Genomic DNA, 17997 nt, shown 5'->3' with positions numbered 1-17997 from the left:
AATCTTGTCGTCGGGGCCAACTGTGACTTTGGATAATTTATGATCCAACCGTGTTGTTGGAGTATAGACAGGGAGAATGTGATGCTCTGTAACAACTGCTCCCTGGATCTCGCCTTTATCAGGAGATCATCTAGATAAGGAATTATATTGACTCCTTTTTGACGCTGGAGAATCATCATCTCCGCCATCACCTTGGTGAATACCTGCGGCGCCGTGGAGAGACCGAAAGGCAACGTCTGGAATTGATAATGGCAATCCTGAACTGCGAATCTCAGATAAGCCTGTGAGGAGGATAAATGGGAACATGCAGGTAAGCATCCTTTATGTCTACTGACACCATGTAATCCCCCTCCTCCAAACTGGAAATCACTGCCCTCAGTGATTCCATTTTGAACTTGAATCGTTTCAAGTAGAGATTCAGATTTTTTAGGTTTAGGATCCGTCTGACCGAGCCGTCCGGCTTCGGAACTACAAAAAGGCTTGAATAAAACCACGCCCCTTGTTGTGACAAAGGTACCAGGACTATGACCTGATCCTGACATAATTTTTGGATTGCTGCTGTTACTGCTTCTTTTTCTGGAAGAGAAGCTGGCAAGGTCGATTTGAAAAATCGGCATGGGGGAAGTCTTGAAACTCCAGCCTGTACCCCTGGGACACTATTTGTAACACCCAAGGATCCAGGCCAGACAGAATCCAGTCTTGGCTGAACAGTTTGAGACGTGCCCCCACCCAAGCGGCCTCCCGCAAGGGAGCCCCAGCGTCATGCTGAAGATTTGGCAGAAGTAGGGGTAGACTTCTGCTCCTGGGAACCTGAAGCCACTGGGGACTATTTATTGGGCCGAAAGGACTGCATGTAAGAGTGATATGTCCTTTTTGCCGGTGCAGGCGCAGAGGGCAAAAATGTCGACTTACCTGCGGTACCCGCAGAGACTAACGCATCTAGTCCATCGCCAAATAAGGCCTCACCTTTATATGGGAGAGCCTCCATATTTCTTTTGGAATCTGCATCCGCGTTCCACTGGCGAAGCCACAACGCCCTCAGAGCCAATACTGCCATGGTAGCGGCTTGTGAACTCAAGAGTCCAATATCTTTCATCGCTTCTAGCATGTATGCGGCAGCATCTTTGATATTACCTAACTTAAGGAGTATCTCATCTTTATCAATCGTGTCAATTTCTGATGACACGCTGTCTGACCATTTTTCAATAGCGCGACTCACTCATGCGCAAGCAGTTGTGGGCCTGAGCAGCATACCATTGGTAACATAAATGGATTTCAATGTAGTTTCCATTTTCCGGTCAACTGGCTCCTTTAGTGAAGCCGTGCCAGGTGCAGGGAGAATTACCTTCTTTGTCAACCTGGACAGTGACTCCCATTTTTTCCTGTCCTCTACCGGGAAAGGATAAGCCATTTGAATTCTCTTGGGAATACGAAATTTCTTTTCGGGATTCACCCACATCCCTTCAAAGAGAGTATTAAGCTCGTGGGAAGGAGGGAAAGTGACCTTAGATTTCTTTTCTTTATAGAAATAAGCCTTCTCCTGAGGTACAGGAGTGGCTTCCAGAACTTCCCTTATAGCTACAATCATATATTGTATATTTTTCGCCAATTTATGATCTATTTCCCTGGAGTCACTATCGTCGACACAGGAATCAGTGTCCGTGTCGGTATCAGTATTCACAATATTCGCAAAAGGTCTCTTATGTGACCCAGAGGGGTCGCCTGCGGATGGAAGAACAGAACCCTGAAAAATCACATCTTCCACAGATTTTCTCCAGCATTCAGCATAAGATTCAGACTTATCTAATCTCCTATTGATATGATGCATACTATCACGTATTTCTTTCACCCATGCAGGCTCTTGGTGTGCCAGCAGCGCCACCACATTTCAACTCTGTGTCCCTAAAATGGCTTCCTCCGGGGGAAGAACTCCCTGCCTCAGACATGTCATACACGTGTACAACACCCACGCAGACACACTGGGACTTATAGAGGACAGACCCACAGTAAAATCTGTCAGAGGGACACAGTTTAGGAGCAGCCAGTTCACAACCCCAGCGCCAGTATCTAATGCCTGTGAACACAGAATGCCCACTGAGATGCAGCGCTTTTTACACAGTAAAACACACTTGTAAAGCACCAAATTCACTTGAACCCCCCCCCCCCCCCCGTTTTGCACCCTGATACTTGTAGTCAGAAGTGAAGGAGGACAAGCGATGTCTCTGCAGCCTGAGGAGAGAGAGAAAATGGCGCTGAGCAGTGTGCTGGCTGCCTGAGGAAGAAGCTCCGCCCCCGCAATGGCGCGTTTTTACCTCAGAGACTTTGCATAATATTTATACTGGCGGGGGTAGGGCTGTGCCTGGGCATCTTATGCCCCCTAATTGCCAGTTTATATAGGTATTTTTGCTGCCCAGGGCGCCCCCCCTGTGCCCTGCAGTGCCTGTGTGTGTGGGCAGCAATGGCGCGCTGCGCTCCCGCCAGCCGCGTGGTACCTCAGCCGTCACTTTACTTGATAGAAGATCTGTCTTCTACTCACCTGTCTTCTGACTTCTGGCTCTGTGAGGGGGGTGACGGCGTGCTGTGGGAGTGAGCATCTAGACACGGCTAGTGTTCAGTACCCTTCAGGAGCTAATGGTGTCCTGTCAGCCAGAAGCAGAGCCATGAAACTCGTCAGGAAGTTAGTTCCTACTTCTGCCCCCTCAGTCCCACGAAGTAGGGAGACTGTTGCCAGTAGTTCTCCCTGAAAATAAAAAACCTAAGTCTTTCAGAGAAACTCTGTAGAGCTCCCCTAGAGTGCATCCAGTCTGCCTGGGCACATTTCTAAAACTGAGGTCTGGAGGAGGGACATAGAGGGAGGAGCCAGTTCACACCCATTGAAAAGTCTTAAAAGTGCCCATGGCTCCTGCGGAACCGTCTATACCTCATGGTCATGAAGTGGACCCCAGCATCCTCTAGGACGTATGAGAAAACAACAAAATGTGCAAGTACACCTATTTAGGATCACAAGAAGATGTAGCATGTGTACTTAGTCATCTTCTGATGGGGTGAGACAGAGGTGATTATTCAATCTTTATCATTCTGGAACTTCTCTCTGCAGCATTTGATACTGTGGACCACTGAGTGCCACTTAGTTGGTTCAATCCATGGTCACCGAGAGTGTCATCAGGATTATGCAGCAGCCATGGTTTTTTGCCATGCCAAGTTCCATTGTGTTCCACATACTGTACAGACTCAGTCTGACAAAGATATACAAGTGTCGCATATCAAATTGATCAGCACAGCTACCTAGTGAGTCCTAGACACATCACATTATGAATAAGACGCATTATCAGCAAAATACAGACATCTTGCACGTATTGTGGCTAGAAGTATGAGGCCACACCTGTAAGAAATGTTGGCCCAAATAGCCAGTTCCATCTGTAGATCCGTCCTGGATCTACAGTTTCAACCTCAGGACCAAACAATAGTTGACCCAGTGGACCCCAGTTGGCAGTGCACCGCCATAGAAGTTCCGATATGAGCTGTTCATGTAGCTACATTGTTTATAAACTGTCCTGCAATTTATATGCATGTGACTGTGGATAGATGGAAAAGCATGAGATTAAGGGGTCTATTTACTAAGCCTTGGATGGAGATAAAGTAACAGCAAATCAGCTCTTACCTGTAATTTTTCAAACCAAGCCTGTGGCATGGCAGTTAGGAGCCGATTGGCTGGTACTTTATCTCCGTCGACTTTTATCTCCAGCCAAGGCTTAGTAAATGGACCTGTAGGTGGACAAGGAGCCCAATTCAGAGATGTAAACAAAACCATTGTCTGTGTGATCTCTTATGTGAGATCTGCGCGTGTGCAGATCTCGTTCTGCAACATCCCTCGTAGTCCCCTGCACGCCACAGCCTGGTTGACAGCAGAGTGGCGATGGGGAGTGTTTGTCAAAATAGGGGCATCTCAGCCTTGTTTTGTAGGCACGCAGAGGACAGGGTCTGCTTCTTCAGATGCAGATTTACTGGCCTCTTCAGTGTGACTGCACCAGACATCCTGAGTAACCTGAGGGTTTCTCTGATGTCCAATGTTCTTGTAGATGATCTCATGCTGCATCTTCACACGGAGCAGCGGATCAGAGATACCGGCAGGAAGTGTCTATTTATACAAGAGGCCTCCTACGTCATTAACATATTATCGCCTGGGTCTGTGTACAAAGATGCAGCGGCTGTGTGATCTGCATCCATCTCTGAATCCGGCACCAGAGTATTTAAGCTTAGGCAACATTTGTATATCCATGCAACTGGGAGGAATGAGGCTATATTAGCATATAGAATTGATGTGAAGTTAATTTCACACCAATTGTGGTGTTCAGTTCACCTCTACAGATGTGTCCTCATACATAACTGCTGCAGTCGCGGCAAACAGCCCCTCATGGCATGCCAGATCCCGTGATACTCTGCTAGTGTCTGGCAAAAATGAGTCTTAGTCGCAACGTGATGTGGCTAGGACGCACCAGGAGACTGTTCTGATTAATTTGGCACTTGTGTATATCAAATTAATCATCATAGTTTCCTGGTGCGTCTTACTCGCATTGCGTTGCTACTGAGATGCATTTTTGGCAAAAACAAAACGCCAGACTCTAGTGGAGTTGCACGGGACCTGGCGCGAATGCATCTCACGCTGCGTGACGTATTGATGCTAGATGTATCTGTATAAACAAATGTACAGCCGCCTGGAATAGAAGTAAAACCGGATAGTTTTGCAATTGCAAATTCCTGACAACTAGGGGTATATTTACTAAAAGTTGTGGGTTTTTTAAATAAAGTATTAAAAAAAATACAAATCGATGTTATGTTTCGATGGCTATATCACACATTTACTAACAGACAATTTTTTTATATTGATTTTTATCGTTGGTAAATTAGTATTTCAGCCCCAGGAACACAACATCGATTAGAACAATTTGATATAGATAAAAATCTATTAACATTAGTAAGTATATCCCTAGTCACATATGGAAAGAATACAAAGCTTTATTCTTTCAGAGTATAATAACTTTGATCAGAAAAGGTCTTTATAATAGACTGTGATTATTAGCAGAGTACCATCTATTGACTTTTTAATGAGGGGTTAACAATGAAATTAATAAATATCTGAGACATTTTACCACATGCCTGGTGTCCTATCTCATGTGCAACAATCAGGCAAGTCAAAGCTTTAGAGTTGCTGAACTTCTGGTTGGGGTTATAAGTCAACGAGAGTTCCTGAAAAGTAATTAATCCCCAGTTTTCCATTGCAGCGACATCAAACTCAGGCATTGCTACCAAATCTAGAAAAGAGGAAAAAGAAGATTTCATTATTATATTAACTTATCACTTATTTCTCAGCTGTAATATATGTTAGTGGTATTAGACATGTAGGCATCACCATAAACATAGAAAATGCAGACATGGGAAACAAATTTACAACAAGCCCTAATGAAAATATCTGGTCTCTTGTGAAACATCCTCTCTAAAATGCTATGGGGCCGACGCAGAGTTGAACATACGTTTGCAGAACGCATCTTGGGTGTTTTTGCACTGTGCATAATCCGGAACCGGCCATATTCATGTACGGCAATGCAGAGTCATATTCATCTTGGTTGCATCTCCACTTCTGACGGAAGAGCCATAACTGTTCTTTTTCACCTAAGTATCAGAATTCCGGGATACAAAGAGTCGGTGGGAAAAGCCTATGTGCCTGTTTTCAGGAAGATTTTTTTCCACTAAGTATCAGAATCAGCTTTATTGGCCGGGTATACTTGCGTAGACTAGGAATTGTTTGCGGTTACAATGCATCGCCAAATAACAACATGGAGGGGGGGTTACTTAACATGGTTCGGTACATAACGTGTAGACATAAATACATAACATACATTACTATGGGAACACCGTGCAAGATAGCATCTCAGTTCATAGCTCCAGGCATTTTAGACATTGTTTAGTAGATGAACAGCTAGTGGGAAGAAGCTTTTAGAGGTTCTGGTCGACTTGGCGGGAATGGACCTGTATCACCTGCCTGATGGGAGAGTTTCAAACAGGACGTGGCCAGGGTGTAGCTTGTATAGGCTACAAGTGCACAATGATGATGATGATGACAAGTATCAAACTATACATATATATACGGTTGGGGAATTTGCACCTTGAATGGGGCTGGTGCAGCTTTTGATGGTGTAACGGATGATGGCGTCTAAAGACGCACAAAGTGGTGTCTCAGTCCTTGCACATGCAGAAGCATGCTTGTATACCAGGGAAGGCCTTGTAGCAGCATTTGCATGAAGTCACGGTAGCAATACCAGCAAAAGACGCCTACATGGACGCTGAGCGTCTGACTCTGAATCAGGTCTTCAGCTGTCTGCATTGCAGATGATATGTAACCTCTCTAGCAGTCTAACATGTACACACACCACAGGCAAGAAGTGTAGGGGCTGGATTTAAGCTGCCTATGGGATGCAGTCATGATACCATAAGTTGGATCCCGGCGCCAGAATCCCAACACGCGGCCATAATGCCAACACCGGAACTCCGACATCAGCCAGAATCCTGACACCGGACGTCCCGATCGTAAGTCTGCAGCCCACTGTTAGTGTGAGTCCACGGTGGGGGGGTGTTAGGTTTAGGCCCCCCCGGAGATGGTTAGGGTCAGGCTGTGGGAGAGTTAGGGTTAGGCTGCAGCTAGGGGTGTTAGGTATGGGCACCTCTGGGGAGGGTTAGGCTGTGGGGGAGGGAGGGTTAGGTAGGCTGTGGGGGAGGTAGGGTTAGTATTAGGCTGCAGAGAGGGGGGTTGGATTTAGGCACCCCTAGTAGAGGGTAAGGCTGTGTGAGTGGGGGGGGGGGGGGGGGGTAGGTTTTGACTGAAGCAACACAATTCCAGACCTGTATGAACTTTTCCAAATTTTATCTTTTATATCCTGTTTCTCCACATTTTCTCACTTTGTATATCAATTTACTCTATTACTCTTAGTCCTGGGAGTCATAACTAGGTTCTCAGAGTCACAATAGAGCACAGTAACCATTCTCATCTTTAGTTGCTAAAAGCCTGCCTCCAAATCTAGGGCCATAGGGAGGGGTGTGCGAGCAGCGCCATCGCGCAGGGCCCTGGGGGCAGATAATGTAGCTGCCCAATGGCCCCTGCATGTGAGAGCATCCGGGCAGCAATGTATTTTTTTATGCCTGCGTTTCCATGTGTCACGTGTTGGTGGGCTGGGGCACACACGGCCCTGCTCTGGTGCTGTTCTCATATTCTGCCAGTTTTCTGGTACCCAGCTCCCTTGTTCCATTCTGCCAGTGATTCCCTTGTGCCTCACTGTTATCTGTTCATTCTGGCAATATTATCTTTATGTCTCATTGTTATCTCTTCATTCTGCCGGTGATATGCTCATGCCTCATTGTCCTCTATTCATTAGGACAGTGAAACCCTTGTGCCCCATTGCTAAGTGTTTGTTTTGCCAGTGAAATGCTCATGTTTCATTGTTATTTATTCATTGTCATCTTTTCTGGCTAGTCACATCTGACACTCACTTAGGAGGTTGTGGTCTGCGTGGTGTTAATAGCCCACACTTTCTTGCAGGGGTGCTAGGTGAATATTTGCACCACAGAGATTCTGGGTCTTATTCAGGTATGTTAGCAAACCAAAAAAGCACACAAATGGGCAAAACCATGTTGCACTGCAGGTCAGGCAGATGTAACATGTGCAGAGAGAGAGAGATTTAGGTAGGATGTGTTCAAACTGAAATCTAAACTGCAGTGTAAAATTTAAGCAGCCAGTATTTACCCTGCACAGAAACAATATAACCCACCCAAATGTAACTCTCTCTGCACGTGTTACATCTGCTAACAAACCTGAATAAGCTTGACTGATTGAATTGGATCCATTACATCCTTGTGAATTCCTCGTACATGCCCCCTGTTGCCCAAACTGCAGATACACAATGCAAGGATTCCTAATGTTAGTTTAGTAAACAATACTGAGCATTCCCTGCATTACTTTTGTCAGGGAAATGCATTTATAGTTGAGAAATATACAGCACGATATAAGTCACATATGGGCAGATTTAACAATGAGAGATACTCTGAATGATAAATGGCGCACCAGTCAATCAGCTACTAACTGACAATTTTCAAGCACGTGACAGGAGCTGATTGGCTGCAGCACCATTTATCATTTGTAACAAGTGATTAACAAGACTATCTCTCATTGTTAAATCAGCCCCATACTTGTGCTGTACTTTCCCTGACAGACAGTATTGTGCGGCAGTACTCTGTATAAAGCATTGACTATTTGTTGTGTATGCTGCTTGTAAACTAGAGAATAATACTGAGAATTAACATTATCTAAAAAACACAACTGTCTTAGCATCTATCATCTCCATTCAGCTGATGGATTCACTGAGCTCATTTCTTGTATTTGTTGCCATCTCCACTAGTAGGTTGAGCCTACTGAGATTAAGGGGTCTATTTACTAAGCCTTGGGTGGAGATAAAGTAGGCGGAGGTAAAGTACCAGCCAGCCAGCTCCTGTCATTTTTCAAACCCAGCCTGTGACCAGGGGCGTATCTACCCATTGGCCAGGATGGCACTTGCCAGGGACGTCAGTCGAGCAGGGGGCGCCGCCCAACGGTGTCTCCCTCGGCCAATGGGTGGAATCCCTTAAGCCGTAGTGTCTGGCAATACCTGCTATGCCGAGCTGCCTGTGCATTACCTGGGATGGAGGACAGGATCGCTCAGCAGCCAGGAGCTGGCGCCAGTGTCTGGCACCGCAATGTACTACAGGGAAGAAACTGAAAATAAACTACAACTCCCAGCAACCCTTGCTGTCGGGAGCTCCCAGCGACAAGGGCTGCTGGGAGCTGTAGCTTATTTTCAGTTTCTTCACGTAGTTTGGTGTGGTGCCGGACACCGGCGCCAGCTCCTGCCTGCTGAGCGATCCTCCACCCTCCATCCCAGGCAGCTTGGCCCAGCAGGTATTGCCAGACACTACGGCTATCTGCTGGGATGTTGTGGGGTGGGGACTAGGAATATTTGCTGTGTGGGGAGGCTATGTATATGCTGGGAGTTGTGGAGACTACTACTATGTGCTAAGGGCGGACTACAGCTGTGCTGGGAGGGGGATGGGGACTATGGCTATGAGCTTGGGGAGGTGAGGGGTTATGTGCAGGGTGGGGTCTATGGCTATCTATGTTGGCAGGGAACTATTGTGATGGGAGGGGGTGGGGACTACTGTATGACTGTTTGGAGAGGTGAAGACTACGGCTATGTGCTGGGGGGACTACTGCTATTGCTTGGGGAGATGGGGGCTATGGCTATTTACTGAGATGGGACTATGGCTATGTGCTGGGAGGGGGATGGGGACTATGACTATATGACTGTGGGTCCTATATGGCACTGTGGGGGCATATGTGTATCTGGCACCTTGGGGGCATATCTAGCACCATGGGGGCATATCTGGCACTATGAGGGCATATCAGGCACTGTGGGGGCATGTGTATCTGGCAATATGGGGGCATAACTGGAAATGTAGGGGCATATCTAGCACTGTGGAGGCATATGTGTATCTGGCACTGTGGAGGCATATCTAGCAACATGGGGGCATATCTGGCACTGTGGGGGCATATGTGTATCTGGCGCTGTGGGGGCATATGTGTATCTGGGACTGCAATATCGGGTCATATGTGTATCATGCCCCCATTTTCATTGGCCATGTGGCCACACCCATTTTTTGGCGCCTTTGACGTGCGCGCACAGTACCACTAAGATTTTTTTTCTACTTGCACCACTGAGTAGTGTGCTGTACTGCACTTCCTTGCACTACTATTTGATTATGCTACCTGGCCTTGGGTGGCATTGCCTCCTCAGCCAGACCAGATGTCTCCTCAGTGTTATAAGAATTACTGTGTAGGCATAATGTGTAAAGGGAACTGCTACTGTGTGGGCATGATGTGTATAAGGGTTACTACTGTGTAGCGTAATTTGAATTGGGGGAACTATTGTATGGTCATGCCCCTTTCCAACAAAATCATGTCCCTTTTTTTGCACATGCACCTTCCCTATTTCAAACATGGGGGGTGCCAGTCCCTTACTTTGCCAGGGGCACCCGGACCCCTAGATACACCCCTCCCTGTGACATGGCACTTATGAGCTAATTGGGTGGTACTTTATCTCCATCCACTTTATCTCCAAGGCTTAGTACATAGACCCCTAACTGTCAATGCTGTTTCTTTGGGGGTGATTTACTAAGCCTTCAAAAGTGATAAAGTGAAGAGATATAAAGCACCAACCAATCAGCTCCTAACTGCTAAGTTTTAGGCTGGGACTGAAAAAAAAACATTGGTAGCTGATTGGTTGGTAGTTTATCTCTTCACTTTATCTCCCTCCAAGGCTTAGTACATCTACCCCTAAATCTTTTCAGTTGCCCACTGAGTTCAACTGTGATTGCTGCCTCTGTTTGACTGCTGTACTGACTGAGCCCATCTGTTAGCATCTTAGGCCACATGTCAAATCTGCAGAGGATGCCTAATCTATTAACCCTAGAAAAGAGATCATAAAGTAGCTTCCACCTTATCCATTAACCTGCCTAAATTGGAGCAATTGTTCCTCAGCACTTTTATTCAACACAGGGCTGGATTATAGAGGGAGTGGACGGGGCTGACTGCACAGCTCTTCTCCCTACTCACTCTCCAGTCCAGTGTCTCCATCTTTCCCTTGTCCAATGTGAATGTGCTCGGCGATTGGCTCGCTCATCTGGCTCTCTACTCTCCCAGTCCAGGCTGGGCCAAGCACGTGAACCTCACCAATCGTGACAACTGATGTCCTGACAGGTAACGCACCAGTGCTTGGTTCCTGCCATCTCCTCTGTGTTTGTGTGCGCTCTGCCCTCCTTCTACCCACTGCACTCATGCTCATGCTTCTCATTCCACCCCAACACTTGCCATCCACTTTTACTTTCAATCCAACCAATCAACCAACCATATACACATATCTCCACTACTCTCTCTGCCCTATTCCTGTGCACTTCAATATCTTGCATCTGCCTTGCCATTACAGAAAACTAGCTATGTGCCCTGAGTCTACATCTGCTGCAACTTTCTTCACAGGTTACTCTCCCTCAGCCACACTCCTAAACCCAGAAACAGGTGATAGGTGATATTCTATTATTTTCTCAATGATGCACCTTCGGAATGATACCACAAGACAAAATCAACATTGCATACTTGCCTATGCTGCAGGAGACTCCTAAGAGAGTAGCTGGATCTCCCGCACTTAGCCCACTTCCTAGAGAATACCTGGATTTGCGGCTACACATGGAGGGGACAGGACTAATTGACACAACATTTGTAGCCCTGCCCCTTCCCAACGGACTTGCAAATCACATTTTGCCACCCATGGGGTCGTGGCCTAATGTGCGAGCTGGCCACGCCAACAAAAGTGGCCAACAGCATCTTCTGCTTCTCCTGAAGATGAGACATAAAAAGTAGGTAAGTATGCAACATTTTCAGTGGCCACGTCCCTTCTGGTATGGGGCCACGCCCATCTTTTCAGCGTGTGCACATAATTTGTTTTGTAGGTCTTTTTTAGTTCTTTAGTGGTAGGGGGGCCGCCATTTTTAATCTTGCCCTGGGCTCCAAAAACCCTAGTTATGCCTCTGGTCATACTCTCCAGTAAACAAAGTCTCTGCTCTCATCTCATTATCTCACACAACACTCCCTTCTCCCCCATTGAATTCCAAACATGATACTGTAAATGCTCTCACAGAGTGATCAATGATTTATTTACAGCAAAGTATAATTTATCACTCCTACACATGCATCCTCCTGGACCTCTCACCTGCTTTTTACACTGTTGTGACCTCTTCTCTTGATAATCCATCACTCCATTAATCTTAATGGTACAGTTCTTTTATGGTTCAATTTTTCTTATTGAACAGCTCCATTAATGTTTTTACCACCTCAGTGGCGCACGCAGGGGGGGTTTCTGAGTACCCAGAAACCCCCCTGAGGGACCACATGTATTTTTCAGAGACGGAGACAGCCTTGTCTCCGTCTCTGCACTGGCTGCGGGCTACCCGCAGCCGCGATCAGAAGGGAGCTGCCGCGATCAGAGGAGAGCTGCTGAGCATACAGAGAGCTCTGAACGGCAGAGCTCTCTGCTTCACTGACGATACAGATGGCTGAGGGAGCTGCTCCTGCGGAAGCCCAGCAGCAGCAGCTCCGCTAGCAAGCCATCTGCTATTGAACTCCGGCGGTCAGCCTCGGAACACAGTGAAAGTGATTGCGTTTGTGTAAGTATGATGATTGCTGTGTGTGTGTGTGTTTATATATGCTGTATATGTGTCTGATGTGTGTGTGTATGCATGCTATGTGTGCGTTTGTGTATGTACTGTGTGCTAGTGTGAATGTACTCTGCAGGTGCTGGCAAATCAGACTTTATATTTGGTTAGTTTCTTTTTGCAGTATGTGTACCCTATATGTGTGACTATATTTGTGTGTGTGTACTGTGTGTGTGTGTGTTTGTAAGTATACATTGTGTATATGTGTATGTATATATGTATGTGTGTGTATATATTATTGCAAGTCAGGGTCCTTTTGGAGGTGGTTACATGGAGTTGCAGCAAAAACGCAGGAATGTCTCGACCGTTTTAGGGGCATATCTCAGCCTACAACTGCACTCCCGTACAATGGTCGCAATGGCTGTCTTACTTCCTGAGACCATGTTCTCCCAGTCCTGTTGCCTCTACTGTAGAAATTATTATTCTAGAATATGCCACACATGTTACCAAAGCTATCATCCACTCTCTCATCTCCTACCTTGACTGCTCCAACCTCATCCTATCTGGGATTCCGTTCACCCATCTATCACCCATTGTAAAGCTGCTTTACCCCTTTGCACGTCCCTGCACTGGCTCCCCACATTCTACAGAATCCAATTTGATTTAATCATCCTTACCTAAAAAACTCTCAACAACACTACCCTTTCATACTGTATATACTGTATCTCAAAACAAAATGCTCTTTTCACCATCTTAGTACTTACCTCTGACTTTTGCATTGCCTCACCTCTGGTTGCCACATCCCCCTCCCACTAACAAGACATCCATTGTTATCAATGACTTGGGAGGTCTAATATACTAGTGCACCCTCATTAATGAGTCATACCACCAGCTCGTTTCATCTGTACCCTTTTCTAATTAGGATGTAAGCACCCTAATGAGCAGTACCCACCTTATCCTTTTTTTCATGTCTTTATGTTCCTGTTTTATGCATGTTCTCTTTTACCCACTATCTGGCACTAAGGAGGACTGTATCCCATACTTGCCTACCCTCCCGGAAGCTGCGGGAAGCTCCCGATATTTGGAGCAGTCCCCCGCAGCCCCAGAAAGGGTAGTCAACTCTCCCGCATCCTGCCAAATTCCCAGTGAAGCGGGCAGGATGGTCTAAAAATCACCGGCAATCGCAGGGCCGCGAGAAGGGGGCAGGGCTAAATGACTGGAATTAGCCATTTAGCTCCGCCCCTCGCTTTAGACACGCAAATCGCGGGTGTTTTCCTGAGTTGGGAGCAGGCCTTAAGCCATACTTGCCTACTTTTGAAAACTAGTTTCAGGGAGATTCCAGGCGGCAGCAGAATGCGCCAATGAGGTACGTCTCTAGCGCCACCCAAGGGCATCTCTAGCTCCACCTATGGTCATATTTATTGCAATCGGGTGTGTCCTGCAATGGCAGGTGAAAACTATAGTACTAAAAACAGCAAAAAAAGAAAAAGAGTAATAATATACAGTAGGTGCACGATATATTAATGCACCATGTACATTTGAGAGACATCTGTGGGAAGAGATGGACAAAAATGAAATCTACATACACTGGTGTGGGTTTGTGTGTGTGTGTGTATGTATATATATATATATATATATATACATATATACAGGGCCGGACTGGGACTAAAAATAGGCCCTGGCATTTTTGAAGCACACAGGCCCACCTCTGTGACTCATCCCCTTACTATTCCTGACTCCTCCCACTTATTAGTCTATGTTCTTACAAATATAATTAATATTCTAACAACATACAGGCGTACATCATTCTCTATTAAAATATACACAACCAGTGGTTGAAGTGGAAATTTTTAAGTGGGGGTATGGAAATGTGAGGTTTGTAATTAAGCGCGCGCTCCGGAAAAGGGGGCGTGGTCACTCAAAGGGGCGTGGTCACTCAAAGGGGGCGTGGCCTTCAGTGTAGTTTACTACACCATACACCCCTTATACGCATTATGCACCACAATAGTAGGACCCCTTATACTATCTAGTACTGCTGCCTCTTTCACATTATACCACACAGTATGAGCCAAAATTCACATTACAGCACCCGGTATGAGACGAAATTTACATTATATGCCCCCGATAGTGCAGTGCCAGGTATACAAATGCCCCCACAGTGCCAGGTATACAAATGCCCCCCCAGTGCCAGGTATACAAATGCCCCCACAGTGCCAGGTATACAGATGCCCCCACAGTGCCAGGTATACAGATGCCCCCACAGTGCCAGGTATACAAATGCCCCCACAGTGCCAGGTAAACAATTGCCCCCACAGTGACAGGTAAACAATTGCCCCCACAGTGCCAGGTATACAAATGCCCCCACAGTGCCAGATCCACAAATGCCCCCCACCCACAGTGCCGGGTATACAAATGCCCCCACAGTGCCAGGTATACAAATGCCCCCACAGTGCCAGATCCACAAATGCCTCCACAGTGCCTGGTATACAAATGCCCCCACAGTGCCAGGTATACAGATGCCCCCACAGTGCAAGGTATACAGATGCCCCCACAGTGCCATGTATACAGATGGCCCCACAGTGCCAGGTAAACAATTGCCCCCACAGTGCAAGGTATACAAATGCCCCACAGTGCCAGCCAATTGCCCCCACAGTGCCAGGTATATAAATGCCCCCACAGTGCAAGGTATACAAATGCCCCCACAGTGCCAGGTATACAGATGCCCCCACAGTGCAAGGTATACAGATGCCCCCACAGTGCCAGGTAAACAATTGCCCCCACAGTGCCAGGTATACAAATGCCCCACAGTGCCAGCCAATTGCCCCCACAGTGCCAGGTATACAATTGCCCCACAGTGCCAGCCAATTGCCCCCACAGTGCCAGGTATACAATTGCCCCCACAGCAGCCAGTGCTGCAGCTGCTTACCGCTGCTGCACTGCTGCTGCTGCTCCTCCTCCTCCGGGCTGTGAGGGACGGGGGTGAGAGTGCCGGGCGCCCGCCAGCGCGGCTGTGTCTGGCGCGGCAGCGTATAGCGTTCAAACCAGCCGCCGGTTCGTGAGCCAATCAGAGCTCGCGGACCGGCGGCTTATGATTGGCTGCCGGTCCGCGAGCTCTGATTGGCTCACGAACCGGCGGCTGCTTTGAAGTCCGCTATACGCGCCGCGCCAGACACAGCCGTGCTGGCGGGCGCCCGGCGCTCTCACCCCCGTCCCTCACAGCTCTCCAATCCTGACAGCTGAGACGCGCTGCCGCCGGACTGAGCGGCAGCGCGTCTCAGTGACCGCTGGACCGGCCCACGTGGCCATCGGCCCTTCTGGCATTTGCCAGAAGTGCCAGATGGCCAGTCCGGCTCTGTATATATATATATATATATATATATATATACACACATACACACACATACATAATATATACACATACACACACACTACTACACCCATATATACATACTGTATATACGTATTACATCTAGTACATACAGCACCATAATACATTACATTATACACACTCCTCCTCTCCCATATTATACCCAGTACTTTACAATACAGGAGAAACATCTGTGCGCGCCGTAGGCGCGCGCCCAAAATTAGGGGCATGGCCTCGTGGATAGAGTTATGGCCTCACAGAGGGTGGTCTTCAGTATGCCGACTGTCGGGATCCCGGCGCACAGTATACCGGCGCCGGAATCCCGACAGCCAACATACCGACACTTTCTCCCTCGTGGGGGTACATGACCCCCCTGGAGTGAGAATAAAGTAGCGTAGCGCGCTACCGTGCCTGCAGCGTGGCGAGCGCAGCGAGCCCGCAAGGGGCTCATTTGTGCTCGCCACGCTGTCGGTATGCTGGCGGTTGGGCTCTGTGAGTTGCTGGTCATGTCCTGCGTCCTCTCTGCCAGTGAATAGACGCTGTGCGCATGCGCACAGTGTCTATTCAATGCTGCTCTGATAAGCAGAGCAGCGTGAGAGAGGGTCTGGCAACTGCAGGACACTGATAAATGGGTAACAAAGCGCTGTGAATAGCAATGCCTTAAAAAGAAGATTTAAGAAGAGAAAAGAGAACAATAAACGTTAAAGAAGGAATAGAGATTAAAAGAAGAAAAAACAATAAATATATAAAAAATAAATAAAGAAATAAAAAAATTATCAATATTTACAAGCTCTCTGTTGTAATTAAGCAGCTTTCCCGGTCGGTTTATATGAATAATGGCTGGAGTCCGTTTTTTGCCATTCAACAACCCTCATACGCTGTCCCTGCAATCTACCTGTATATTGTGGATCTGTGAAAGGTGTCTGTGATGCCGGGTGCTGTGCTGTATTGAGCGGTCTGTGTGTGGCTGGTCTCCTTGCGGCTGGACGCGTATTCTCCGTGCCGGCGTCTTGTGCTCCTTCCGGTGTGGCTGTTGGCTCCCGCGGGTGGGACAACGGTACAGTCAGTAGTGAAAAACTGGACTGTCCAGCCAAATCAGGACATTTTGGAGTTATGACATAAACATACACAGCGCCCCTCGCCCATATTACACCCAGTATCAGATTACATTGCATTATACACAGCCCCCCCATATTACACCCAGTATATGCTAAGTACCACATTACACACACATAGCATACACAGCCCCTCCATATGGGATGTAATCATGTTACCGGCGGTCGGCATCCTAACCGCTAGAAATCCCGACAGTCGTCATTCCAACTAACAGGGACTGTTCCCACTCGTGAGTGTCCACAACACCCATAGAGTTGGAACAGAACCTGTGGCGAGCGCAGTGAGCAAGTAAGGGGCTTCGTTGCGCTCACCCACCCCCACCCGCCAACAATCTGGCGGCCGGGACCCTGGCGTCGGTATGCTGAAAGATGACCCCGACCGCCGGTCACCCAATCCCAACCTCCCCATATTACACCCAGCACATGACATTATACACAGCCCCCCCATATTACACCCAGTACCACATTACACACAGCCCCCCATATTACACCCAGCACATTACATTATACACAGCTCCCCCTCCCCCATATTACACCCAGCACATGACATTATACACAGCCCCCCTCCCCATATTACACCCAGCACATTACATTATACACAGCCCCCCCCCATATTACACCCAGCACATCACAAACAACATACAGCCCCCCTCCCCATATTACACCCAGCACATTACATTATACACAGCCCCCCCATATTACACCCAGTACCACATTACACACAGCCCCCCATATTACACCCAGCACATTACATTATACACAGCTCCCCCTCCCCCATATTACACCCAGCACATCGCAAACAGCATACAGCCCCCCTCCCCATATTACACCCACCACATTACATTATACACAGCCCCCCCCCATATTACACCCAGCACATCACAAACAACATACAGCCCCCCTCCCCCATATTGCACCCAGCACATTACAAACAGCATACATACCCCCCTCCCCCATTTTACACCCAGCACATTACAAGTAGCATACAGCCCCCCTCCTCCATATGGGTCTGGGACTCCAGGTCGACAACAAAAAGGTCAACACACCTTAGGTCGACACCAATTGGTCGACACACCTTAGGTCGACGTGGACAAAAGGTCGACATGGACAAAAGGTCGACATGGAAAAAGGTCGGCATGAGTTTTTAATGTTTTTTGGGTGTCGTTTTCTTCGTAGAGTGACCGGGAACCCCAATTAGTGCACCGCGTTCGCTCGCCATGCTTCGGGCAT

General features: G+C 47.5%; 1 protein-coding gene across 1 annotated transcript in view; it reads right to left on the bottom strand.

The window, feature by feature from the left end:
* The window catches only part of LVRN (laeverin), a 273477-nt gene that overhangs the window by 146827 nt on the left and 108653 nt on the right, over positions 1 to 17997 (bottom strand). Inside the window, exon 5 of the mRNA XM_063964163.1 lies at positions 5158 to 5312. Coding sequence (XP_063820233.1) covers positions 5158 to 5312 — 155 coding nt within the window. The remainder of the gene's footprint in view (positions 1 to 5157; positions 5313 to 17997) is intronic.

Source organism: Pseudophryne corroboree, chromosome 1 (genome assembly GCF_028390025.1).
Source record: "Pseudophryne corroboree isolate aPseCor3 chromosome 1, aPseCor3.hap2, whole genome shotgun sequence".
Lineage (NCBI taxonomy): Eukaryota > Metazoa > Chordata > Amphibia > Anura > Myobatrachidae > Pseudophryne > Pseudophryne corroboree.
Note: the sequence above shows the minus strand (reverse complement) of the source record. Positions and strands in the feature narration are given on the sequence as shown.